Source organism: Harpia harpyja, chromosome 1 (assembly GCF_026419915.1).
Source record: "Harpia harpyja isolate bHarHar1 chromosome 1, bHarHar1 primary haplotype, whole genome shotgun sequence".
Classification (NCBI taxonomy): Eukaryota; Metazoa; Chordata; class Aves; order Accipitriformes; family Accipitridae; genus Harpia; species Harpia harpyja.
In genome coordinates this window covers 30,287,544-30,312,030 of record NC_068940.1, presented here as the reverse complement: position 1 = coordinate 30,312,030, position 24,487 = coordinate 30,287,544, and the positions used below count along the sequence as shown (strand labels likewise).

The 24,487-nt window shown below is 67.5% G+C and overlaps 3 protein-coding genes across 3 annotated transcripts; all 3 read left to right on the top strand.

The window, feature by feature from the left end:
- The first annotated feature begins 1,174 nt into the window (after window positions 1-1,174).
- SCRT2 (scratch family transcriptional repressor 2) lies at window positions 1,175-6,649 on the top strand. Its single transcript, XM_052783833.1, has 2 exons — window positions 1,175-1,492; window positions 3,872-6,649. Exons 1-2 carry the CDS (start codon window positions 1,369-1,371, stop codon window positions 4,576-4,578), a joined length of 831 nt encoding a protein of 276 aa, XP_052639793.1. The 5' UTR covers window positions 1,175-1,368; the 3' UTR covers window positions 4,579-6,649.
- Window positions 5,779-9,153, top strand: SRXN1 (sulfiredoxin 1). The gene is given in 4 exon segments (XM_052810328.1): window positions 5,779-6,376; window positions 7,912-8,090; window positions 8,092-8,451; window positions 8,621-9,153. Coding segments are annotated over 4 exon segments (1,341 nt in total). The 3' UTR covers window positions 8,825-9,153.
- A 6,780-nt stretch (window positions 9,154-15,933) lies between these two features.
- Window positions 15,934-18,861, top strand: TCF15 (transcription factor 15). The gene is made up of 2 exons (XM_052783821.1): window positions 15,934-16,547; window positions 18,414-18,861. Exons 1-2 carry the CDS (start codon window positions 16,071-16,073, stop codon window positions 18,486-18,488), a joined length of 552 nt encoding a protein of 183 aa, XP_052639781.1. The 5' UTR covers window positions 15,934-16,070; the 3' UTR covers window positions 18,489-18,861.
- Window positions 18,862-24,487: the final 5,626 nt, after the last annotated feature.

Sequence of the window (24,487 nt, the reverse complement as noted above, 5' to 3'; positions counted from 1 at the left end):
TTTTGACCCCCAGATCCGATGCCACGTGTCCGGCCAAAGGGGCTGGTGCCTCCTGAGGCCGGGGACGGCCAGGTCTGCCCTGCGCCGGCCGTGCCAGCGCTCTGCCTGCGGTGACAGATGAGGGACTGTTCTTAGTTAAGTGCTGCGATGCTCTCGGCATAGCACAGGGCTCCGGGAGAGCAGGGCCCGCTGCCAGCCAGGTCCCGGTGTCAACAACCAGCCCCCGGCCGGCACAGCCCCAGGGAGAGCCAGCCCCAAGGCCACCGATTGCCTGCAGGACCGGGGCCTCATCCTGCTCCAGGGAGGGCGGCAGCGGAGCGCTGGCAGGGGGAGGCGGGGGAGTGGGAGCTCCGGCAGGGAACAATGCACCGCCACGAGCCCACGAGCCCGGCTATTGTTGTGGGCTGCGAAGGTCACGGCGCTTCCCCGGGGACAGGGATGGGGATGGGGACATGGGAAAGGGAGAGAATGTGGGAAAAGGGACAGGGAAGAGGAATGGGGAGGGGGAAAGGGACAGTGGGCAGGGATGGGGACAGGACAGAGGTGGGACAGGGATGAGGGCAGGGAAGAGGGAACAGGGATGGGGACAGAGAACAAGGGACAGGGGAAGGGACAAGGGAAGAGGAAAGGGATCAGTGGAAAGGGGACGGAGATGAGGAAAAGGAAGATGGACAGGAATGGGGACAGGGAAGAGGGATAGGAACGGGGAGCAAGGACAGGGACAAGAGAAAGGAGCAAGAAACAGGGACAGGGGACAGGGATAGAGACAAGGGACAGTGGACAGGAACAGGGACAGGGATGGGGACCCCCGCCCCGCCGCCCCGTCCTTCATAGGCCCTGGGGGCTGACGGCAGGGAGACAAAGGCGGTGGGAGGCAGCGGTCCCCCCCCACCTCCCCTCCCGTCCCCGCGTGTCCCCATTGTCCGTGGCCGGGGGAGGGGGGGAAGGACTGGGGACCCCACACTACCGGGGCCCCCGGCGCTGCCGGCGGCTCGGGGGGGGGGGGGGTCCGGGGGGGGAGGGGGGGGCTCCGGGTGCGGCCGGGCGGAGCGGCCCCCTCCCCCCCCCCCCCGGCCGCCTGCCTTCCTCCCCCTCCTCCTCCTCCTCCTCCTCCCCTCCTCCTCCTCCACCTCCTCCTCCTCCTCCTCCTCCTCCTCCTCCTCGCCGCCCTGCTGCCTGCCTGCCTGCCTCCCCGCCCCTCGCACTCGGTTCCCCGCGCCTCGCCGCCCGCACAGCCGGGGCCGGAGCGCCGGGCGTAGCGAGGGGCCGGGGGCGGGGCGGGGCCGGGGGCCGGTGCCGGGGCCGGGACCGGTAGCGGTGCCGGTACCGGAGCTGTCCAGTGCTGAGGGCGCCGGCCCGGCCCCCGCCATGCCCCGCTCCTTCCTGGTGAAGAAGCTGAAGGCGGAGGCGTTCCCAGCCGGCGGGGCCCCCGCGCCCCCCTACGCCCCCCTGGACCCCCCCTACGCGCTGCCCGGCCCCGCCGCCGGCGATGGTGAGTGCGGGGCCGGGGGCTCCGGGGGGAGGACGGGGGGGGGGGAGCGGCCCCCCCCTGCCGCTATTGTGTGTGCGCCCGGCGGGGCACCGGGGGAGCCCGGGGCTGGAGCGGGGGGGGACACGGACGCGGGGCAGGACGGGGCGGGGGGCCCCGGTGTTGTGTCCCGCAGCCGGGCGTCGTGCGGGGCGGGTGGGGGGGGTGTGGGTGGGTTGGGGGTCATCCTTCCTCGCCTTGTCGCCCGCTCCCGGGCCACCGGCCCCCCGCCGAAGTTGGTCCTTGGGGAAACATCCCCTGCGTGACAGCGGCAGCCCCCCGTGGGCAGCCCACGCTGGCCCCGGCCGGCCCCGCTCGCACCACGCCCGGGGTGCGGCGAGGCCGGCTTCTTCCCACGACAAGTTTTGGGGGGGGGGGGGGGGGCAAGAAGCAGCCGGGCTGCGGGGACCGGCGGGGGGGCCGGCGGGGGGGGGGAGTGGGGGGAGCGGGAGCCTCGCCGTGCCTGCGGGTTTCATTGTTCGCAGCCGTGCCCCGAGCCCCCCCCCCGGGAGCGCGGGGGGGGCCGTCGCCTCCCCCGGGGCACGGGGAGCAGGCGGGGGAGAGGTGGGGGGCAGCCCCCTCCCCAAAACGAAGAGCTGGGTTTGGGGGTGGCCGGGGTCCCCGGAGCCCCGTCCTGCCAGGGGCCACTGGGGAGGGCTCTGGGAGTCCCCCGGGCTCAGCAGAGACCCCCGATGGGGCGGCCCAGGGACCTGCCTTGGAAGAGGGGGCCGGGGGCCGGGGGGGGTGTCCGTCCCGGCCGTGTGCTGCTCGGGGACCGGGAGGCAGAGCTGGATGCGGGAATGGGCCTCATCCAGCCACGCGCAAGCCAACCTTGCCCAACCGTTGCGTCGCTTGTCCCCCCTTTTCTACCGCTCGCTGCTCCCCAGCCTTTGGTGGGCTTTCTCTGCTGGGGGCAGGGGTGCGAGGCCCGTCTGGCCCGGGGGGTCCTCTGCTTCCCTCCCCCCCCATCGGGAGCAAAGAGCCGGTGGGGGAGGGATGTGCTGCAGCTGGGCAGAAGCTGCCGACGCTGCTCTCCTGGAAATAACCTTGCTGCATGCTCGGAGGCAGCGTGAGAAATTGCTGAGCAGAGCGCTTTCTGCACAGCCCGCGCGACCGCGCTGTCAGCACGACACAGGGGGACGGGGGGGGGCCGAGCTCTGTCCCTGTCACGCAGCCCCCTCCCCACCACAGGCACCCCCAGCCTCCACGGGACAAATGGCAGCAGCCGCTCGCCCTGAACAGGGGGGTCCCGTGGGTGGAGGGGGCCTGCATTTAGGGGATGCTCGGCCACAGCTGGGGTGGGGTGTCCACGCTGGCCCGCTGGCATGCACGGGTGAGCCTGGCCGTGCACTGATCCCGGGCCCCCAACAGCCCCTGCTGTCACCACCAGCAGGGATGTGTCCTCTGAAGCAGCTGGCAAGGGCCAGTGTGCATGAGGCAGGAGACCACTGGGACCAGTTTGGGGGTCCTGGGCTGGCAGCGTGTCCCACAGAGTCACTGGCTCAGCAGGGAGTGGGGCTGTGGCTGCTCCTCTCACGGTGACCTTCGTGAGCCAGCACAGAGGGACGGGGATGCCCACGTGGCGCCCACCCTGTCACGGCCGTGACAGATAAGGGGTCCCTTACCTGGAGCCAGGCCATGAGCAGACCTGCACCAATGTCACATGGGGGTGACACTACCAGAGTGGCACCCGAGCCCTGCTCTGCACCTGGGGGGCTGTGGGTCCCTCTCCTCAGCAGGAGCCCCGGGCCCTGGTGCTGCTGGCATCCAGGTGCTGCCCCATCCCTGGGGAATAGCCCCTGCGGGGGACAGGGGGGAGGTGGGGGGCCTTCCTCAGCCCCTTTGCTGGGGAAGGGAAACCCAGGGCAGCCTCTTACCCCTCGCCCCGGCTGCCCCGGGTTTTGAAAGGCGAGGAGGTGGATGGAGCAGAGCTCATTACGGGCGCCTGCCCCGGTGAACAATGAGGCTCTCGGCACCGACAGCTGTCTGGCGGCTAATGGCCCCCGGGGGCTGCCTGCAGCCGGGGCAGCAGGGCGGCACTCGGGCAGGCGCAGCTGGACGTCCCGCAGCCCCATCCCCGGCTCCCACCCAGAGCAGCCCCACGGGATAGGACCCATCCTGCCGGCAGATGCGGACAGGAGCCAGGACAGACTCAGCCCCTGTGTAGATGAGGCAGCTCTGGTGCTCGGGGACAGCCCACGGGGCTGACCAGGGACAGGGACCGGTGCGGGGGGACAGCCCCTGTTCTGCACCCTTAATGGGCATTTTTGGCTCGTGGCTTTCCCCCATCCCTGGTGGGGCTGGCCCGGAGGGATGGTGACTCCCGCTGTGTCGTCCCTGCAGGGTACCTCCAGCACTGCCTGGCGCCAGCCGGCTACAACACCGACAAGAAGCAGGGTCTGCCACCGCCACCACCGGACCCAGCCTACGCGCCCGGCCACGAGGAATACAGTGACCCCGAGAGCCCCCAGTCCAGCTTTTCCGCCCGCTACTTCAACGGGGAGGCGGCGGTGACAGACAGCTACTCCATGGATGCCTTCTTCATCACGGACGGGCGGTCGCGCCGGCGCAGCGAGAGCCAGCGCCGTGGCAGCCACCGCCACTCCTGCCCCGAGTGTGGCAAGACCTACGCCACCTCCTCCAACCTCAGCCGGCACAAGCAGACCCACCGCAGCCTGGACAGCAAGATGGCGAGGAAATGCCCCACCTGCGGCAAGGCTTACGTCTCTATGCCCGCCCTGGCCATGCACGTCCTCACCCACAACCTCAAGCACAAGTGCGATGTGTGCGGCAAAGCCTTCAGCCGGCCCTGGCTGCTGCAGGGCCACATGCGCTCGCACACTGGGGAGAAGCCCTTCGGCTGCTCCCACTGCGGGAAAGCCTTCGCCGACCGCTCCAACCTGCGTGCCCACATGCAGACCCACTCCGCCTTCAAGCACTACAAGTGCAAGCAGTGCGAGAAGACCTTCGCCCTCAAGTCGTACCTCAACAAGCACTACGAGTCCGCCTGCTTCAAGGGCTCCGAACACAGCTGTGCAATAGGGAACTAGCCCCCCAGCCCCCTGTGGTGCATCCCCGTCCCCATCGCCATCCCCTTCCCTATTGCCATCCCCGTCACCATCCCGGTCCCGGTCCCGGTCCCCGTGCCACCACTCCTGCAGCTGCAGCCAGCTGGTTTGTGGCTGCGCCGTGGCGGGAGGACACATTGCCACAGACTCACTCCCCACCTGGGAGGAGGTTGCCCCAGCGCTCCCTGGGAAGGGCCGGATCCAGCCAGGCCCGCAGCGGGACCTGGCTCCTCGCCCGTGGGTCCCCGAGCCCCCCCGCAGCCAGGCAGGTCTCTCTGCGGGGGACTCACCTGGGGACCTCTTCCAGACCCAGGAGAGACTTTCCTCCCCCAGTTCATGACTTTCACCTCTATTTATTTAATTTATTACTATTATTTATTTAGAGCTGCTGCTTCTCCTCCCGGGGAACCCCGGGGGAGAAAAGACACTTTTCTGCTCCCCCCAGGAGCAAAACCTCACCTTGACCCTAACACTGATGGGACCATGGGCTGGTGCTACTGATGGCTCGGCGGGACTGATGGACAGTGCGGCTGACGGGAGGGCAGGGCTGTCACTCGCCCTTGGAGGCTGAGGTCCCTGCAACCCACCACCCGGGCCCTGGGGCACCCCAATGCCCCCCTGCCTGGCACGGTCCCGCGGGACATGGTCCCGTGGCACAGTGCTCACCCTGGCACTGCGGCTCTGCAGCCCCAAAGTCAGGGAAAGAGTGAGGGGCTCCCAGCAGAGATCCGTGGGGCACGTCCCCCGCCAGCTCCCAGCTCCCAGCTTGGCCAGGCACGACTGGCCCCCACCACAGTGATGGGCTGGGGAACAGCCCCCCTGGGCAGGTGCAGCCCCCCTCGCCATGCAGACAGCCAGGCTGGCAGCTGGGCTGGAGCCCCAGCCCTGGGGCAGCACCTGAACCCCCAACCGCCCCCCCATGTACCCCCAGCCTCTGCCTGGACCCCTTCCCGGCCGGCTCCCAGCCCCCTCACCATCGCCCCCCACCTGCGCTCAGATGGAGGGGGTCAGTGTAGCCGTAAAGTTTGGGTGAGTCTATTTAAATGTTCTTATTTATATTATTTATAACTGATGCTTTTCACTATTTATTTGCCAAGACTGGCAGGGCCGTGCCAGCGCTGGCTTGCAGGAGGTGGCAGAGCTGCAGCAGAGCCGCTGTGCCCAGGACACAGCCGCGGTGACATGGACGGGGACAGGACCCCGAGAGCGGACCGTGCAGTGGGCACGGAGACAGGAGGGCGCGAGCTGGCCCAGCAGCCCAGGCTCCGTGCCCCGCAAGCCTCCCCCAAAGGCAAAGCCCTTCTCCTTCGTCTTCCTCGCTGCTGCAGGCTCCTGCTCTGCTCCCTGCCCCGTGTCAGCCCGGTGGGGACAAACCAGCCATTCTATGCAACCTCCCGGCGGAGCATCCCTGCACCGGCCCCGGAGCGTGCGCGGCATCCCGGAGCAGGGCCCGACCTGCGCCTCTGCTTCCTACCTCGGGCTGCGAGCTGCCGCGGCCCCATCACCCTGTGCTGGTCCCTGACACCTTCGGGGTTCAGCCCGGCACCCCATGGGGCCGCACTCGCGTACCCCCACACCGTCTTCCTGCGCCGTCTTCCTCCCTGCACCGTCTTCCTCCCACCGCCTCGGTGCCCGTGTTGCCGCTGCCGTGGCTTGCGGGCTCGACGCCTCCTGGGGATGTCCCTGTCACGGGCCTCGCTGCAGCAGCACGGTGGCCACGCACCTGCGCCCCACGCAGGGGAAGAGCATCGCCCCGGCCACGCAGGCACCCCACCAGCGAGTACGCAGCAGTTCAGGCTTTCCCCGCGATGCCGGCGCCTTTCTGCGGCAGCACCGCGTCCCTCGGCCAGGCAGGCATGGAGCACCGTGCCTCTGCCCCTGTCTATACTGTAAATAGCAGATACTACAGCAATAATTTTCCGTGCATGATAGATTTTTTTCTGCCAGGTTTTGTACTCGCCAACCCCCAGTAAGACAAGTCTACTGAGAACCGGCCACCCGCAGTATTACTTGTAACGCAATTCAGGGATATAAAAGGGATTTCTGCCACTAACCGTGTGTCTCGAGAGATTTGTACAGGCGGTGGCATGTGAGTGCCGGACAGGGGAAGCCAGCCCCAGAGCAGAAGCATCACAAAGAAAACATCTGCCCCCAAACAAGGGGTGGAGATGCCCTGGCAGCCGGCCGGACAGGGGATGGCTGACGCATCCAGAGCATCCAACGCTGCCCACTTTGCCTTGCCAGCCCCAGCAGCCAGCGGGCAGCAGCCAGACAACCCCCTGCTGCGGTGAGGTCAGTAATGCCACCCTGCTTGCAAAAGCGCCAGGGAGGCTGCGAGCAGTGGCAGGGCACTGACCTGGAAGTAAAGCGCCGTGTGAAATCCCAGCAGTGGGATGGAGAGCCCGGCGGGCAGCCCAGGGGATGCCCAGCAATGCTCACACACCCCCAGCCTCACCCCCCGGGCTCGGCCATGCCGGACGGGAAGGATTCGGTGAGCAGATTTTATTTTGACTGCTGTCACGTTCTCATCCACTCCCTTCTGTGCAGGCATAGGTTGGGGGCGGTGGGAACAACCTGGCAGAGCCCCCACTCCCAGGGGCAGCCAGGCACTCCTGTCCCCCACCCCTCTCGCTGCCTTCCTTCCCCACAGTTGGGTGCCAAAGCGGGAGGACAAATTATTTTTGGCCTCCAGCTCATTAGCAAAGCCGTCGCTGAGCCCTGCGCTCCCCATGACATCAGTGCCACCCCGCAGGCAAGACCGCAATAATTCACGTGCAAAGTCATCACTGGATTCATCCTGCAAAAAGCTCATCCCGGAGCCTCGCAAACCCATCCCCAACCGTCACCGTCACCAGCCCCCACACAGGCAGTGGGTCACCCAGCATGCCCTGTCATGCCAGTGCATTTCCAAGTCAGCTCTGGGGCTGGGGACCCTCCACGCCCCCCAGGTCCCAGGGTGAGGGGACCAGGAGCAGCCACCTGCCGGCATCACAGCCCCGCTGTGGAGCCAGGCTGCCCCGGTTGCGGCAGCTGGTGGAGTGGGAGACCCAGTTCTTGCTGGGATCCTCTCTGCCATTTGGGACACTGGTCTGGAGAAATGACCTAGAAAGAAAGATTCAGGGCTGGAGCGCCATGGTGTCTGCCCAGCCGCAGAGCATCCATGCTTCACTGCTCAGCTCCGGGGCTATTTCATGCCACCTCCTCTGGACCCTGTGGGTGTCAGCGCAGTGGGGAGGGGGTTCTGGGATGGGGACATGGTCCTGGCATGGCCAGGCAAGAGGGGGCACATCCCAGCTCCCAGCTGAGATGCCGTAGGAAGATCCTTAGTGCCTTGGCACAGCCAGGTGGGAGCAGAGACCCTCGGGCAGCCACAGGGTGGGCGGCAGGATAGGGACCCCCAGCACACCAAGAGGCTCAGCCGCCGCATGCCGAGGGGTGTCCCGCTCAGATGGGGAGCCAAGGGCAGCCCTGACCACAGCCTCACCAGGGCAGAGAGGAGCGGGCAGCAGGCCAGCTGGCGCTGGCACCGGTCCCGGCAGCCTGTCCTGCTCCTTCACTGTGACTCTGCAAAACAGCGGGGCGGTGGCGGTGACGATGGCGATGGCCGGGCTGGGAGGAAGCAGAAGGGCCCGGCTGGGTGCTGTGCTGCTCTGGGCGGAGTGGCAGGCTCGGCTGGGTGGACAAGAGGAAGGACAAAGCCGGCTCCTGGCAGCAGCCATGGCCGAGGCTGGGGACCACAGCATCCACACGCAGCACATCTCGGCCGTGCACAACGTGCCCATGCGTGTCCTCATCCGGCCCATCCCCGCGGAGCTGGAGCCAGGCAAGGTGCAGAGCCTGGTGGAGACCCTGCAGGTGAGTGCAGCCCCAATCCCCCCGGGGTGTTTGGGGCAGCCGCCCCCACACCGACCCGTGCCACCCTGGGGGGGAAATGCCGGGGAAGCTCGCAGCACCGAGGCCCTGGCACAGGCGGGTCGGGGGGTGCCAGGGCGTGCATTGATCTCGGGGGTCTCTCGCTTCCCAGGAGGATCCCGAGCGGGTGCCCCCCATCGACGTGCTCTGGATCAAGGGCAGCGAGGGGGGGGATTACTTCTACTCCTTCGGGGGCTGCCACCGCTTCGCCGCCCACAGGGTCCTCAACCGGGAGACCATCCCCGCCAAGATCATCCCCTCCACCCTCAGCGACCTCCGCACCTACCTGGGCTCCTCCACGCCCCACCTGCGCTAGCCCGGCACTCCGGTGGGTGCACGGCCCGCCGCAAGCCCCCTCTGCCCCTGTGGGTCCCCGTGGGCTGAGCTGGGCCTGATCCTGGGTCCCGGTCAGCCTCCGCTGAGGATGGGGTCAGCGTGTCCCGGCCCTGGAGGTGGTGGTGGGGGGGTCCCCGGGTCTCTGCGGGGCTGGGCTCTCCCCGCGCCCCCCCGGCCGGGATGGGGTCGGGAGCCCGCTGGTGCCCGGCGCGGCGCGGCCGGCAGGTGGCGCCATTGTGCCGCGCTGGGCCGCCCCCAGCGGCAGCGGGGAACGGGGCGGGATGGACCGGGATGGACCGGGAATGGCTGGACCGGGATGGACCGGGAATGACTGGGACGGGATGGGATGGGATGGACCGGGAATGGCTGGACCGGGATGGACCGGGAATGACTGGGACGGGATGGGATGGGATGGGATGGACCGGGAATGGCTGGACCGGGATGGGCTGAACTGGGACAGGACGGGCTGAACCAGGATGGGATGGACTGGGACGGGACAGGATGGACCAGGAATGGCTGGACCGGGATGGGCTGAGCCGGGGCAGGACAGGATGGACTGGGACGGGACAGGATGGACCAGGAATGGCTGAACTGGGACGGGATGGACTGGGACGGGAGAGGATGGACCGGGAGTAGCTGAACTGGGATGGGCTGAACTGGGAATGGCTGAACCTGGAATGGCTGAACCAGGACGGGCTGAACCGGGACACACTGGAACTGGGCCAGGTCACAGCCCATCCAGGGCACAGCTGAACTGGGAAGGGATACAGGCAATCCGGGACACAGCTGTATCAGGAGGAGGCACAGCCAAAACGGGCATGGCCAATTCCCAGGCCTCCCCCAGCAACTCTGGGCTCACTCTGTGTCTGGACCAGGAGGACCCTGGGCTGTGCCTGCCCCAGAACCGCCTGCCTCCATCCCTGGACACAACCTGTGGTCCCCCTCTCTGTGGGGGACACCTCCGAAATGGCGGGGTGGGGACACTCGCTGCTGCACCTGGAATAAAGACGATCAAATGCCTGCGGCTCTGGGGCCTGATGCTGGGGTCAGGAGCAGGCATGGCACAGCATGGCACAGCATGGCACGGCATGGAGGCCTGGCACCTGTGAGAGCGGGTGGCTGCGGGCACACAGGACAGGGATGGATGCTGTGTTGGGGATGATGCTCTGTGAGGGCACAGATGCTTTGCTGGGGGATGGAGGGTTTGTGAGGGGATGGATGCTGTGCTGCGGGATGGATACTGAGCTGGGGATGGATGCTCTGCCAGACCACACTGGCATGCAGCTGAAGTCAGGGTCAGCTCTGGCCCGGCTGTGGGAGTGCATGCAGTCCCACCACGCTGGGATGCTGTCATTTCTGCAAATGCCACGTCTTCACCCTATGTGCAGACTGGAAAAACCGCCTTGAGCATCCCCCAGGCATCTTGGCATCCCTCTGAGCCGGCAGCCTCGGTCCAGGGAGGGGAAAGGCCACTGACTCACCCCACCACGCTGTGAGTCAGCAGCAGGACTGGGACAGGAACCGCAGCCAGACACTTCTGCCCTCGCTCTGCCCCCTCAGCCACGCTCCTCCCCGGATGGATCTTGTCTTCCTAGGGCAGAAAGGGGCTGGGGAGAGGGTTTGGGAGGAGGGCATGGCCCCCCTGGGCAGCAGCTCTGCAGGGCAGCATGCACTGACGGAGCTGGCAGTGCTGCCCACCAGACAGGGCACGCTTTGCCGCTGCCTGCCAGCACGGCGTTTCCGCAGGAGCCGCAGGGGAGGAAGGGCAGCGTGGGCTGGGGGCTGCTCTGCCGGAGCCTCCCTCCGGCCCCTTCCCTCGCAAAGATGGGGCGGGAGGGAGACTCCGGTGCAGCAGAGCTGCATGTGCCGCATCAAAGCTGCTCTCCGCCAGGAGGAAGCCCTGCAAGCGTTCACGGAGAGAGCAGCCCTGGCCCATGGCTCCCTGATGGGCCATAAATTTCTCTGAAGAATTGTGGCGTGCTAAAAAGTTTCCTCTTGTTAGAGAGTGGGGGCAGGGGGAAAGGGAGGAGGTGGCAGCTCCTGCAGCAGCATGGGACATCACCAGGGTGCCCTCAAATGGGTGCTCTGTGACAGGGATTTGTTTTTGCCCAGGCCCTGGGCTGTGGCCCCAGTGTTGGGCATCTCCTGTGGGCTCTGCTCGCCTCCCTCTCCCTGGGTTTGTGTCCCTTACAAAAGGAGCTGGGTGTGAGACAGCTCAGCAGAGCTGGGATCCTACAAGTGGGGATGAGCCGAGGCTGCCGGATTCTGCAACCCCCTCTCCCTGCACCCTGCGGGGGCTTCTTCAAGCTGGGAGACCCACTGTAGGATCCACTCTTCCAGCTTTCCATCCCCTGCAAACAGTGCCAGGACGTCTGTGCCAGCACCACAGGTGCCCTGTCACACTGCTCCCAGGGCTTGGTGGCACCGGCTAGGAGCCAGGACCGGCCACTGTGTCCAAGGGGCTGTGTGAGCATCTCCGGGGCTGACCGGCACATCCCCAGGGCTGGCATGGTGCGGGCAGCGCGAGCTGACCCCCAGCCAGTGCCGCCAGTGCTGCAACCCCCCGGCTGATGCAGGAGAGGGTCTCACCAGAGCCAGCGATCTCTGCATTGGCTCTGTCCGTCTGTCCCTCCATCCCTCCACCTGTCCCCTTCCCCTCTGCCTGACCCGCGGGGTCTCTGGTGTCGCCGGCTGACAGCCGATCCCGGCTGCCTCCAATCCATTCGTTCCAGGGCAGGAACAAAGGCGCTTTGTGGGCTCCCCCCAGCCCGGGGGGGGGGGGGGGGTCCTGTCTCCGGAACTGGGACAGACTTCCCCGTGCGACAGGCGTGTAATGCCTTCCAGACCAGCGGCCCTGGTCGGCAGGTACAGCCCGGCGGGTTGGAGGGGGCCTGGGGCTCCCCACATTGCCTGGGGACCCACCGGGACACCCTGCCACAGCCCTGGCCCCGGGGTGGTCAGGCAGGGACCTCTCCTAGGACAGGGGCAGCTCTCACGGGGAAACGCTCCTGTTGCCTAAAAGGTTTCACAACACCCCGTCCCTGTGAGCCCATTTTGCTGTTCCTCTCCAGCCAGGAGGGTCTCCAGGGGCTCCCAAGTTTGCCAGCCCGAGTCTCTCTGTGTTGGCAAGCAGGGACAACCGCCCCTTGGATGAGACCCTGTCCCAGCGGGAAGCAGCTGGACTCAGATGCCACATGCACCCGGCTGGCCAGGGCACAGCTCCCCGAGCTTGCCTGCGACGGGGCACCTCCGCAGGACTGCAGCCTCGCTGGTCTGAACTGCCCCAAAATTGGGGAGTTGTGGGCAGAGGGGTCAGTCCTGGACGTGCTCCTGCGCCAGGGGGCTGGTGGGGGGCTGCGGGCGAGCGGGGCCAGGCAGCACCCTTGGGGGTCTCGGTGGGATGGGATGGGATGTGATATGATGGGTTGGGGTGGAATGGGATGGGTTGGGTCAGTCCGGCGCTGCTTCGCCAGGGCTCAGCAGGGTCAGGCCTAGTGTCCTGGCGGCCACATGTGCCGGCGTTGCCGCAGGTCTGGAATCCATTTGCCTCGCCGGCAGCGGTGTTTTCCCAGCAGGGCCAGAGTGGCCCCGCGGGGCTGGGGGCAGCCCTGGCCCCCTGGCCCATCTGCTCCCTGTTTATTTTCTTACACTTAAGTATCACCTCGCAGATAAACACTCCCCGGAGCGGGGGGGCAGGGGGCATTTCCCCACCAGCGGAGGCAGGATCCAGCCTTTGGGGTGCCCAGCACCCCGACCCCAGCGATGCCCACCCACTGACCACCCTGCAGCTGGGGGGTACCTGGTGGGTTGGGCTGGGGTCATGGCTGTGACCCCAAGCTCAGGCCATGTCCCCTCTGTGCCACGTGTCCCTTGCAGGGTCCTGTCTACCCCTTGCCCACCATGCATGCCTGAGCCACCGCCCGGTGCTGCCCACTCCATGCCCAGGGCTGTGTGGCACGGCACCGCTCTGCCGGCACGGCAGCCCTCGGCCCGGCGGCCGGTTTGTTTGGCCGGATCAGCTGGGAGAGCCGTGATGCCAAACACAACCACGTCCTGGCACTCGCTCAAGTCGGCCGCACGGCACAGAGACCGGCAGGAGGTTTGCAATGCCGCAGCCCCCGGCTGCGCCTTGTGCTGCCCGGCTGACTCAGACCCAAGGCGCTCAGTGTCAGGGGGGCCGGGGGCGTCCGGGCACGGGGACGCACGTCCTGTCCCACACGCCTGCCGGGCAGCACAGGAAAACCCGGCTGCTGCCGTGCGTCCTCCCACCCCAGCAGCAGCAGCATCCGCAGGCAGCTGGCGGCTGGACAGGCAAGGAGCCGGCAGTATTCGCTGCTTCCCGTGGCTCCCGTTGCTCTCCTGGCCAGGACTGCCAGATCCTTCTGTCCGTCCGTCCTCCCGTGTGCAGGACCTGGAGGGGCAGAGGTCACACACACGTGTGCCGACCTGGGGAGCTCTCTGCAGCAGGAGGGGGTGGCAGTCGGGGTGTACATGGCACCCTGCACACACAGACCTGCTGTGTGCACCAGCACACACGTGCATGAACATGCGTGCACGTGCACGTACAGACACACGTGTGCAACTGCGTACACACACCCATACTCACATTATTCATGCACACACATGCATGGATATACACATCCATGCACACAAATGTGTACAGCTGCATATCCATGCACATGCGTGCACACGCGTGCACACGCATGCGCTGCCCCTCAACCCACACCGAGCCCTCTCCGCAGCTGCTTCCCTGCCCGTGTCCCGACGTGTGCCATCCTCCACCACAGCAGCACAGGCCACCAGCACCCCACGCGTGGCCATGCCCCCCAGAAACGCCCCAGGGCTGCTCGGCTGGGCCCCAGGACCATGTTCTCCCCCCCCCCCAGCCTGACCCTGTCAGCTGGTGGCCATGTGTGGGGCGGCCGCAGCTGAGTACACAGCCCCTGCCATCCGTCTTGCCGCCTGTCAGGGTCGGGGGCTGCTGCGGCCCCCCCCAGCCACAGCCCAGCGGGATGCTGGGGTGAAAGCGGGGCGAGAACGGGGGTTCCCCTCTCCATGCAGCCACCTGCCTGCTCCCTGCCTGCTGTGCCAAGGGCTTGCCCAGCCCCCGCTCTGCCCCAGGCACCGCTTGCACATGCCCCTCTACAGGGGTAGAAACAGCCCCTGGTCAGTGCCCGGGCCAGGAGAGGGTCGGGGTCCCTCACGGGGACCTATGCATGGGGAGGGATGGCAAGGAACGGAGCTGGCGAGGGACACATCCCCATGGCAGTGCGGACACCCAGCGCAGTCCTGCGTGCCCCCAGCCCCAGCAGGACCTCCGACCCCCGGCATGGCTCTCTCCCCCCCACTGTGTGATTTACAGGCTCTGCGCAGGCAGACAAATGGTGAAGGAAAACAGGGCAGGGGGGTCCCGCTGGCGAGGGGCTGCCTGCGCCCCACGGGGGGGGGGAGAGGGGCCGTTTGCTCGCAGCCAGCGGGACGGGTGGGCAGCAAACCAGTGCCAGTGCTGGTGCTAGGCAGCACAGCCGTCCTTGCCACAGTCCCAGCAGCGACAAGCCCTGGCACATACCGGGAGAGACCCGGGGGGGGGGACCCACCAGCCTGTGGCTGCAGGGCTTTGGCCGTGGGGCATAATGGGACCTGATGCCACCCTGTCCCATAGGCGCCAGGCCCCGTCATCAACCACCTCGCTCTGGGGTTTGCAGCGTGCCCACTGCATCCCGTGGCCACCATCCCAGCCCCTGGCAAGCCCCTGAGCTGGCTTTTTTTGCCTCATTAACTGGAGATTTCCCCCGGCATCCCACTCCACCTGTGGGGCTGCCGGCCAGATGGGGACCGTAGCTGGCATGGGCCGGCACCGTGGCCACCGCCAGGTCCCGGGGCCACGTCCCCAGCAGCCCTGGGGCCACCCTCCAGGACCCGAGTCCTGCCCTCCGTTTGCTTTTGCTGCTTGACCTGCCGTGCCCAGAGCATCGCCGAGCTGCCGACCTCTGCTCAGGCACGGGCCGGGGAGGAAGGCAGGCAGGAAGCCTCCTGCCTGCTTGGCTCAGCTGGCCACCCCCTGCCTGCTCTCGGGGGTGCTGGGCTTGGGGCCAGGGGGGGTGAAGGACCCGCACAGACCTCCCCAGTGAGGAGGAGCAGGGGATGGCCATCGCCTGTGGTGTTGGATGCCCAGGAAGGACCAGGAGCCGACCATGGGCTTGGGGTGCCCCCCCAGCCCTCCCCGGGACACCGGCAGATCCCGCTGCTGCCAGCGCAGCTCTCCCCTCGCAGGAAAAGACTCCGTGTTTCCACTGCCGGCGCACACCTTCCTCCCGGGTGGGAGGAAACGCTCCTGGCTGGCTGGCAGTGCTGCCTGCGACGCTGCCCATGTCTCCCTGCCCACGTCCCCCTGTCCCCTCCCGTGGTGGGCTGGCGAGGTGCCAGACCCTGGGGACAGAGGGGTGCAGAGCATCCCCGTGGGGCTGCCTGCCCTCACCACTCCCTGCCCGCCCCGGGCATCCTCCCGGGCACAGACCCCATCCCAGTGGGGCACAGCGGGGTGTCAGCAGCGGCGTGTCCCCCACTGGCATCCCCTCCGATAAACACCCCGGGGACTGCACCGGTGTCACCTGCTCCCAGGTACCTGCCCCATCCCGGTTCCCACACCCCGTGTTCACCCTGTGCCGTCCTGCGTGGGACCCAGGGCTGGCAGGGGACAGCTGGGCAGGGGCTGGGGACACGCCATCCATGGGCTGGCACTGCCTGGTGGCATCATTCCACGGGTGTCAGAGGATGAGGGCTGCGGCATAGGGAGCGTTCGCCGTGCAGCGGCCTTGGCGCCGTCTGCGGCACTGCCGGGGTCTGGTACCGCCATGGACATGACCTGGAGCTCGGCCACGGGTGCAAGGTGCCTGCGGCCAGGCCGGCGTGCCGGAGCAGGGCCAGGCCCGTGGCCGGAGCCAGCTCTGGCTCCCGCGGGCTGGGGCGAGGACGCTGGACGCTGGATGCTGGCCGGCGGCTCGGGGGGCCGGCTGGGGGTGGGCTCCGGCGCCAGCCCCTCCCCGGCCGTATAAATCCCAATTCCCCCCGCAGACGGTCATCCCAGCCCCGCTCGGCCGCCGGAGCGGAGCAGCAACGGGAAGGCATCCGGAGCCGGCCGTCGCAGCCGTGCCGGTGGGGGGAAGGCTCCCCGCAGCCCGGGGGGTCCCCCCAGCAGGGCCGGGGGCACGGGCGGGCACCCCACCATGGCCTTCACCATGCTGCGCCCTGTGGCCGCCCGCGTGCTCTACCCCGACCTCAGCATCCTCTCGGAGGACGAGGAGAACCGGAGCGAGAGCGACACGTCAGACCAGTCGTTCGGCTGCTGCGAGGGCACCGAGGCTCGCCGCAAGCTGCCGCGGAAACCGGGGCCGATGGTGATGGTGAAGCAGAGGCAGGCGGCCAACGCGCGGGAGCGGGACCGGACCCAGAGCGTCAACACGGCCTTCACCGCCCTGCGGACCCTCATCCCCACCGAGCCGGTGGATCGGAAGCTGTCCAAGATCGAGACCCTCCGCCTGGCTTCCAGCTACATCTCCCACCTGGCCAACGTGCTGCTGCTGGGCGAGGGCTGCGAGGACGGGCAGCCCTGCTTCAGTGCCATCTACGGGGCCAAGGGCGACCTGGACAGCAAGCAACCCCGCAGCATCTGCACCTTCTGCCTCAGCAACCAGCGGAAAGGGGTGAGCGGGGGCAGTGGGACGGGGTTCCCCAGGCTGAGCGGGGCGGTAGGCTCGGCACATCCCCGTGGGATGGGGGGGCAGCAGCCCCTGCCCGGGCTGAGCGGGGCAATAGGCTCGGCACGTCTCGGCGAGAACCGCAGGCTCTGGCTCCAGCCCCCACCAGAAGTTTTGGCTGCTCCCGGCCAAATCCTGCTCGTAGCCACACGCCCACAGCTCCCGCTCGCGTCAGAGGGCCGGGCTGTTCCCCCACGTCCATCCGGGCTGGAAGGTCTCGGGGGGTTAAACAGTCACCCCAGTGCTGGGGGCACTTGGCTGCCCCGGGGGCGGAATTCAGAGCTGGAAAGCTGAGCCCTGTCCCTGTCCCCAACCCTGCCAGCCCTCCCCCGGGGCACTGCAGCAGGGCCGCTCCAGGCAGCACCCTGATATGATGGAGACAGTCAGGGCACAGCAGACACCCCACACGGGGAGGGGGGCCAGGCAGGGATCCCCATCCCACAGCCCCACTCAGGATCTGCTGGTTGTGCCGGCATGGCTCCCACCCAAGGTGGGGGGCTGAGCTGGGCACCCCTGCCCTGCCCTGCCTGCCCCCCCTCCCAGCACCCTGCAGCTTGGGGGGCACCTTTCCCGTGGTGAGCCCATCCTGCTGCCCATGCCAGGGTCCTGGGTGCCTCTGCCTCAGGATGGGCCTGGCAGGGTGCTGGGTGCAGGCTGCAGGGCTGGCAGTTTCCCAGCCCCATGGGCACCCCCAGGCAGGGCCATGGGCAGGGACTGCCGGACCTGCCACTATCACCACGAGACCCCCAAGCTGTCCCATGCACGACCCCGAGCAGCGCAGCCATGGGGCATACTCCAGCCCTCGGTGCTCTTTTGGTTTCTGCTGCTCCGTTTGTAATTTAATTGCTCCTCCTGCTCCTGTTCGCCCCCCCCCAAACCTTGCTGGCTGGACTCTGCAGCCTCCCCAGCCCTCCCTGGGGGACCCCCAGCCCCGGTCCTTGGCAGAGCTGCCCCCTGCTGGGACCCCCCCCCCAGCTGGGACCCCCCAGCTGGGGCCGAACAGTTTTCCTGGGCTGCTGCCAGAGCCGGGGGGCTGGCACAGTGCTGGATCCCCCGGGGCACCCCGAGGAGGCACCAGGACCTCCTGTGGCACCTGGGACCCTGGGGGCAACAGCAGGAGCTGGGCTGGGACCCGGCTCTGCTCCTCCTGGCTCTGGGGCTGGGCTGTAAAGGGGCTCTACTGGGCTGGAAATGGGCTGGGCTGGACTGGAAATGGGCTGTACTGGGCCATGTTGGGCTGTGCTAGGCTGGAAATGGGTTGGGCTGGGCTGGAAATGGGCTGGGCTGGAAATGGGCTGTCCTGGGCTCTGCTGAGCCGTGGTGGGTTATACTGGGCTGTTCTGGGCTAGACCTGGGCCATGCTGGTCTGTGTTGGTTATACTGGGTGGTACTGGGCTGGGAGGTGGGGCTGAGCCTCCTCATCCCCAGCGGGGCCGTGGGTCTGTCCAGGGCTGTGGGTCTGTCCGGGGCTTTGGGTCTGTCCTGGAGCAGCGCCAGCCCTGCCCACGGGTCTGAGCATGGTGGCACTGAGCAGCCATGGGGGCCGTGTGCCTGTAGGGTGATGCGACCATGGGTGACGCCCCCCCCAGCAGCCATCCCACAGCCACCTACCCAGCCGCTCGCCAAGCACGGCCCCATCTGTCTATCCATCCCAGGCAGCGTTGAGACGCCCCAGGACTGCGGCACCGGCCGTTTCAGAGCGAATCCTCCGTGCGAAGCCGGCACGGGGTGGCAGTGGGCAGGAGCGGGGCACCCTCCCCAGCTTGTACACCCCCTCCAGCGCCTGCAGCTCTCCCCTCCCTCTCTCTGCAGGGCAGCCGGAGGGACCTTGGGGGCAACTGCCTGAAGGTGCGGGGAGTGACCCCCCTGCGAGTGTCACGGAGATGAGCCAGGGTCTGGCAGCACCCGCCTGAGACAGCGGCAGAGTCGGCCGGAGCCCGCGCACGCCAGCCCCAGAGACTGGAGCGGGGAGGGAGGGAGCTGCCCGCCCGAGGCGGCGGCAACCGAGACCGGGGCCGCGGGCTGGGACCGCACCGACACTGGCCCCGGAGCCGGCAGCGGGGTGGGAGGACGCTCCCATGGCCAAGGCTGCCCATGCAGGGCAGGGCCGGGGAGGGGGGTCCCTGCGCCCCGGGGCTGGACTGGAAGGGGCCCGCGTGCGGCCAGCGTCGAGGCGCTCTGGGGGGGGGACGGTGTCGCGGCCCCGCGGGCGCTGGTTGTGCACGTGCAGCCGCTTGGAAAATAAACCTTATTTTTCTGATGGGCCGGCGCCTGCCTGCCACCCCGGCGTGGGGCAAGGTGGGGGGCACACGGGGTCCCCAAGATGGCCCCGGCCCCGCGCCTGCCGCTGCTCTGTGCCGCTGGAGCCAGCGCGACCATCCCGCCTCTCCCCATGGGTGCACTCGTGGGCTCCACTGGGATCCATGTGGGGCGAGACGTGCTGTCCCCACGTCCCCAGGTCCCGCTGACAGCTTTGGCCCCACAAGGGCTACAGGAGCCCCAACGCGGTCTACGCCATGCCACGCCACGGGATGGGGACGGCGCTGCCAGCCCTGTGCCGCAGCCACGAACGCCCGGGCGGTGGGTCGCGGTTGGCGTTGCTGCTTTTGTGCCTTCTCCTCCGCCCGGTCCATCACAACTGCCACCACCACCACGACTGCCACCATCACCGTGACTGCCACCATCACCACAGCTGCCACCAATACCATGCCTGCCGCCAGCACCGTGACTGTCCCCACCGCCGCGACTGCCACTGCCACCACGATGGCCGCCCAGGGCTGTGCACGGCAGGACTGCAGGCAGCAGCACCTGCGCGGGGTCAGGTGGGGACACGGGGGGGTTCCCAGGCCGGGGTCCCCCATGGGACCCTGCTCAAGGGGGCCACACTGGGCTGAGCGGCGGGGAGCGCCGAGCCTGGGAAAGGTGCCGTGCCGGGGCCTGCGGCTCCCAGGGGCCGGCACGTCCCGTGGAACAGAGGCAGCTGCAGATGGGGCAGCCGGGGGCTCCCGGGGCGGCCCCCCGAGGGCTGCGGGGCTGGACCTGCACCATCTCCCCAGGGTGCTGGCGCCACCAGGGAGCAGGGGGAACAACCTGGGGGTCCTGCAGGAGCGTCCCCCAGCCTGCCCCGGGGAGGGGGTGAAGGCAGGAGCCCACCGGCACCTTTCGGCCCCCCGCTCGGTGGAGGCGAGCCTGCCCCGGGCTCCCTCCCCCCCGGGTTTGATTTATGGAGCTGACAGCGCGGCGCAGCTGTGAGAGCTGGTCCCAGGCAGGGACCGGGGTGGGTGGGAGAGGTTTGTTCTCAGCGTGGCTAATGTGTCCCAGACCCCAATAAACAGCCGTGAGATTCTCCAAACAGCCCAGGACACAGAATCCCTGCCCCTGGGTTTTATCAGGGGGCAGGGGCAGCAGCGGGGGGGGGCTGCGCTCTGCAAACAGCCCGACCCGCACATGAAAGGGGACCGTCCCCTTGAAGCGGCGGCTCCAGAGCCCCCGGGGGGGCCAGCGAGGGCTGGTGGTCCCAGTGCTGGGGGCACAGCAGGTCCCAGCACTGAGTGCACGGGTCCCAGTGTGTCCTAACCGCCAGGTCGTGGGTCCCAATGTGTCCCAGGGCTGAGTACGAGTGTCCCAGTATATCCCAGTGCCAGCGACTAGAGCCCCAGCAAGCTCCAATGCAAAGGCCACAGGTCCCAGTGCAGGAGCTGTGCGCCCAGTATGTCCCAGTGCCAGGGACGAGGGCTCCGGCAAGCCCCAATGTAAAGGCCATGGATCCCAGTTTGTCCCAGTGCTGGGGCTGTGGCATCCAGCACGTCCCAACGCCAGGGACTAGGGTCCCAGCAAGCTCCAACGTAACAGCCGTGGGTCCCAGTATGTCCTAGCGCAGGAGCTGTGCACCCAGTAACTCCCAGTGGCGGGTTTGTGGATTCCAGCACGTCCCAGTGCTGGGGCTGTGGATCCCACCGTGTCCCAGCACTGGGACCATGGGTCCCAGCACATCCCAGTGCCAAGCCCACGGGTCCCAGCATGTGCCGGTGCCAAGTCCACGGGTCCCAGTACATTCCAGCCCCTCCCAGCACCGCGAGAGGGAAACGGTGACTCAGAGGCGCCGGAGCCTGCCGGGCTGGTGGGAGCCAGGCGCCCCTTTGCCCCATGCGGGGCGAGTGCCGCGGCCACTGCAGCCGATTGCCCGTGGATGCTGCCGGCTCCCCAGCAGCCGTGGCCCTGCACCGAGGCCAGCCACGCCGCCTTTCTCTCGCTCCCCTCCCATCCTCTCCCTTTCCTGCGCGCGGACACCCTTGGAAAGGCTCTTGGCCGCTTTCTCTGAGACAGGAAGGTGTCCCCGAGTCTCAGGAAGGAAAAACACTCAGTGCTGAACCCACAAAGACCGTCTCCGAGGGGCCGGGGCTGGAGAGGCTCCAGGCCTGACATCACCTGGGAACTGGAACCAGAACCGCAGCTGCACTCCGTGCCTGGTATTTTTTTCTTTAACTTGTGTTTTTAAACTTTCTTTTTATAGATATTTTTTTGTTTGTTTGTTTCCCCTTTCCCTTCTCCATTCCCCTCCCAAATATTTCAGCCTCTCCGCAGTTTAACCTTGCTGGGCCAGCGAGGCTGGAATGCAGCAGGGCTGCACCCGCGGCTGGAGCCCAGTGGTGCCGAGAGTTGCCACGCTGGTGAGATGGCCGAGGCCGGGTCTGGCCGGGCAGGAGCTGCCGGAGCCGCAGGCAGGAGGCTCAGGCAGGGGTCAGTCCCTGGTGACGGGGAGGCCAGGACCCCACAGCCCCTGGCGCTGCTGTGCACCAGGGCCGGTGGAAAGGGACTCGTGGGGACCCGGGGGGGTCCATCTGGCGATGGGGGCATGGGAGGATGGAGGGCAGAGGAGTCTGGCAGAACCTGCGGTCAGTGGGCAGCACTGCTCTCCTGACACACAGTCCATGGGATGGGGCAGCGGAGTCAAGCTCTGTCTGAGCCTGAGTCTGTGCCAGCAGAGCAAGCGGAGCCAGCTGGGGATGGGGGACACGAAGGCAGATTTCAGCCCCGGAATCCATCCCTCCTCTTGCCTTGTCCTTTGACAACACCTTTGGGTGCTGTCTGGCCCTCCCCAGGCTCCTCCCAGAGCAGCGGCTCAGGACAAAGACCCCAACGTGTCCTGCACTGGCACTGGAGCAAAGCTCAGCTGCTCACTGCCCGAGGAATCCTCCCTGTTGCAGTGACCGCAGCAATCGACTGAGCATCAGAGGTCACCCCCGGCCCTGTTGGACCTGGGGGCAAAGGACTGTGAAGCCATCCCCAAGGTCTAGATGGCAGCGGGTGGGGACAGGGGGACACGGGGACAGGGCTCTGCTGCCCAGGGCAGGGTGGAGGGAAGGACCAGGGAGGGATGAGTAGCCAGGGATGGGATGGGATGGGATGGGATGGGATGGGACGGGATGGGACGGGATGGGATGGGATGGGATGGGATGGAATGGGATGGGATGGGAAGACCAGGGGTCAGTGTGATGGCCCCTGGGCTGGAGTGCCAGGCAGTCCCTGTCTCCCCGTGCCGGCAGACACAAACCATACTGACCCTGCCAGCACCTTGCCAGGGTCCCTGGGGAAGGAATGGAGCAAAGGGTCTGCTCAAGACCCCCAGGACACCCGTCAGCTCCTCACCACCCCACCGGGGCCAGCGGCAGCCCTGCCACCTCACACCATTCCTAAGGCACGCACAGCCCAAGTGTCCCGAGGTCCCCCATGTCCCAGGGGCGCTGGGGATACTGGTGTAGGGCTGCCAGGCCCCGGCACCCTCGCTGCCACCACCTCGCCATGTCCCCCCATGCACCAGACCCCTCGGAGCTGCCCACCCCGCCAGGACCCCGTGCCGGCCACGGTCCCTGGGGACACGGGCCTCACCGGCAGGGACAGGGTGTGAAGCCGCAGTGCGGGGTGAACGCCAGGTTAATCTCCCGCTGGAGCTTCCCTCTGCAAACAATAAGACAATGCCCGGCCGGGGACCGCCTGCGTAACCAGCGGCGTGGAGGGGAAGTTGTAATATTTGGATTTAGCACTCAGTAAATTAAGGAAGAAAAAGGAAAAAGCGCTGGGGGTAATCAGAGCGGGGCTGGCCCCGTGCCCTGCCCCATGGCCAGGAGCCCCGGGGGGCTCAGCCCAGCCTGGGGACGGCTGCTGAGTGGGACCAGCATCCCTGAGGGTCAGTGCGGCCAGGCAGAGCAAGAGGGAGATGTCCCCGAGGGCTGGGCAGGGGACGGGCATGTCCCCACCACAGGGACATGCAGCCCAAAAGGTTGAGGCTCGGGCACTCAGCGGGGCTGCGGGCAGCGCTCGCAGCAAACACGGCATCTCCTGTGACACCAGAATAGGGATCTGGGCCAGGAGTTTATTTTAATCCAGACCTGCTCACGCTCATGGGAAATAAAATCCTGTTTCTGCAGCTAGGATGGCCGGGCAGGAGAGGGCCCCGGGGGGATGGTCACCTCCAGCTGACAGAGGTTGGGGTGGCAGGGGGTGACAAATAAGGGGGTTCTCCCTGGGGTGCTTCCCCTGCATGGGGCCATGCCGGGGCTGTGCAGTGCAAGGGACCCTTCGGCGTGGGTATGGGGGGCTGTGGGCAACGCAGCTCCCAGGAGACATTCGGGATCGGCACTGGGGAAGGGGTGTCTTCGGAGGGGGGTGAGCCCCATCCTGCTGCAGCCCAGCCCCTTCCCCAGCACGAGCCCTGTGGGGGTGCCAGCTCCCCAGGCTCCTACGCCAGGAGCTCCCGGCAGCACCGCAGGGCCCATGCTGCTTGACCAAACACGCACTATCAGTGGAGAAGATGGGGGTCTCACTGGGGGCAGGGAAAGGGCCATGCTGCGGGTAGCCCCTGTGGGTGCCCAGCCCAGGGACAGCTCTACTGGGCTGGGCTTAACCCCTCCGAAAGGTGGCAGGGGTCCTTCCCACCCTCCAGCAACCCTGTTCCCCCCAGGGCAGACCCCTGCCTGCCCTGGCCTCACTGGGGTGAGCAGGACAGGGGGCACGCAGGGAGCCCCGGGGTGCTGGTTGAGGGGTGCAGGACTGGAGCCCGCCTTGCAGGGTCTGAATGGGGGCTCAGGAGGGCTCCGTGTCCCCCGGACAGAGGCTCCCCCCATTTGGGGAACCCAGGGTGGGGGTCTGGTGCAGAGCTGGCAGAAGGGCTGGGACAGGTGGGGGAGAGGTAACCAGCGGGCAGCAGCGGGCAGCAGCAGGCAGCAGCGGGCAGCGGCACGGGAAGGCCTTCAGCACGCAGCCGCGCGCCAGGAGCCCATTTCCCCACAACAGGGGCCATTATCAGCGGCGAATACTCGGAGCAGTCCCAGGGGGGACCTCCAGCCCTTCCCCTCCACCTACCCCACCGCTCTCCCACTCTGGCCCACGTCAAAAGGTGTCGGAACAATCGCCTGACAAAGAGCTATTTTTAGGGGCCGGGGCTCGGAGCGAGGATACGGCCCGGCCGCTGACAATGGGGGGAAGGGGGCCGGGCTTCCCCCGTGACCACTCGGCAGCAGAAGGACCTGTAAGATTTCCTCGATGACCCAGGCCCGTACAATACAAGGAAAGTGCAAGAGGGAGATACCCCCGCCAAGATGAGCTGCTCCTTTACCTAATGGGAGTGACCCGGGGTGAGGGGCTGTGAGATTTGGGCCAGCAACCTCCCGTGGGGGAGACTCCCACACCAGGAGGGAAGCGGGGTGAAGCATGGCCATGCTCAGCTTTCCATGAGGCCGTGGTGGGGGGAAGCCTCGGGGTGGGGGTCCAGGCTGGCTCCCGTCTGCTTGTGGCACATATCTAGGTGCTGAAGGGAATGGAGGGCTCCGGGGGGTGCAGATGCAGCTCAGCATGAACCCCCCACTGCCCTCCGGGCTGGCTCACCA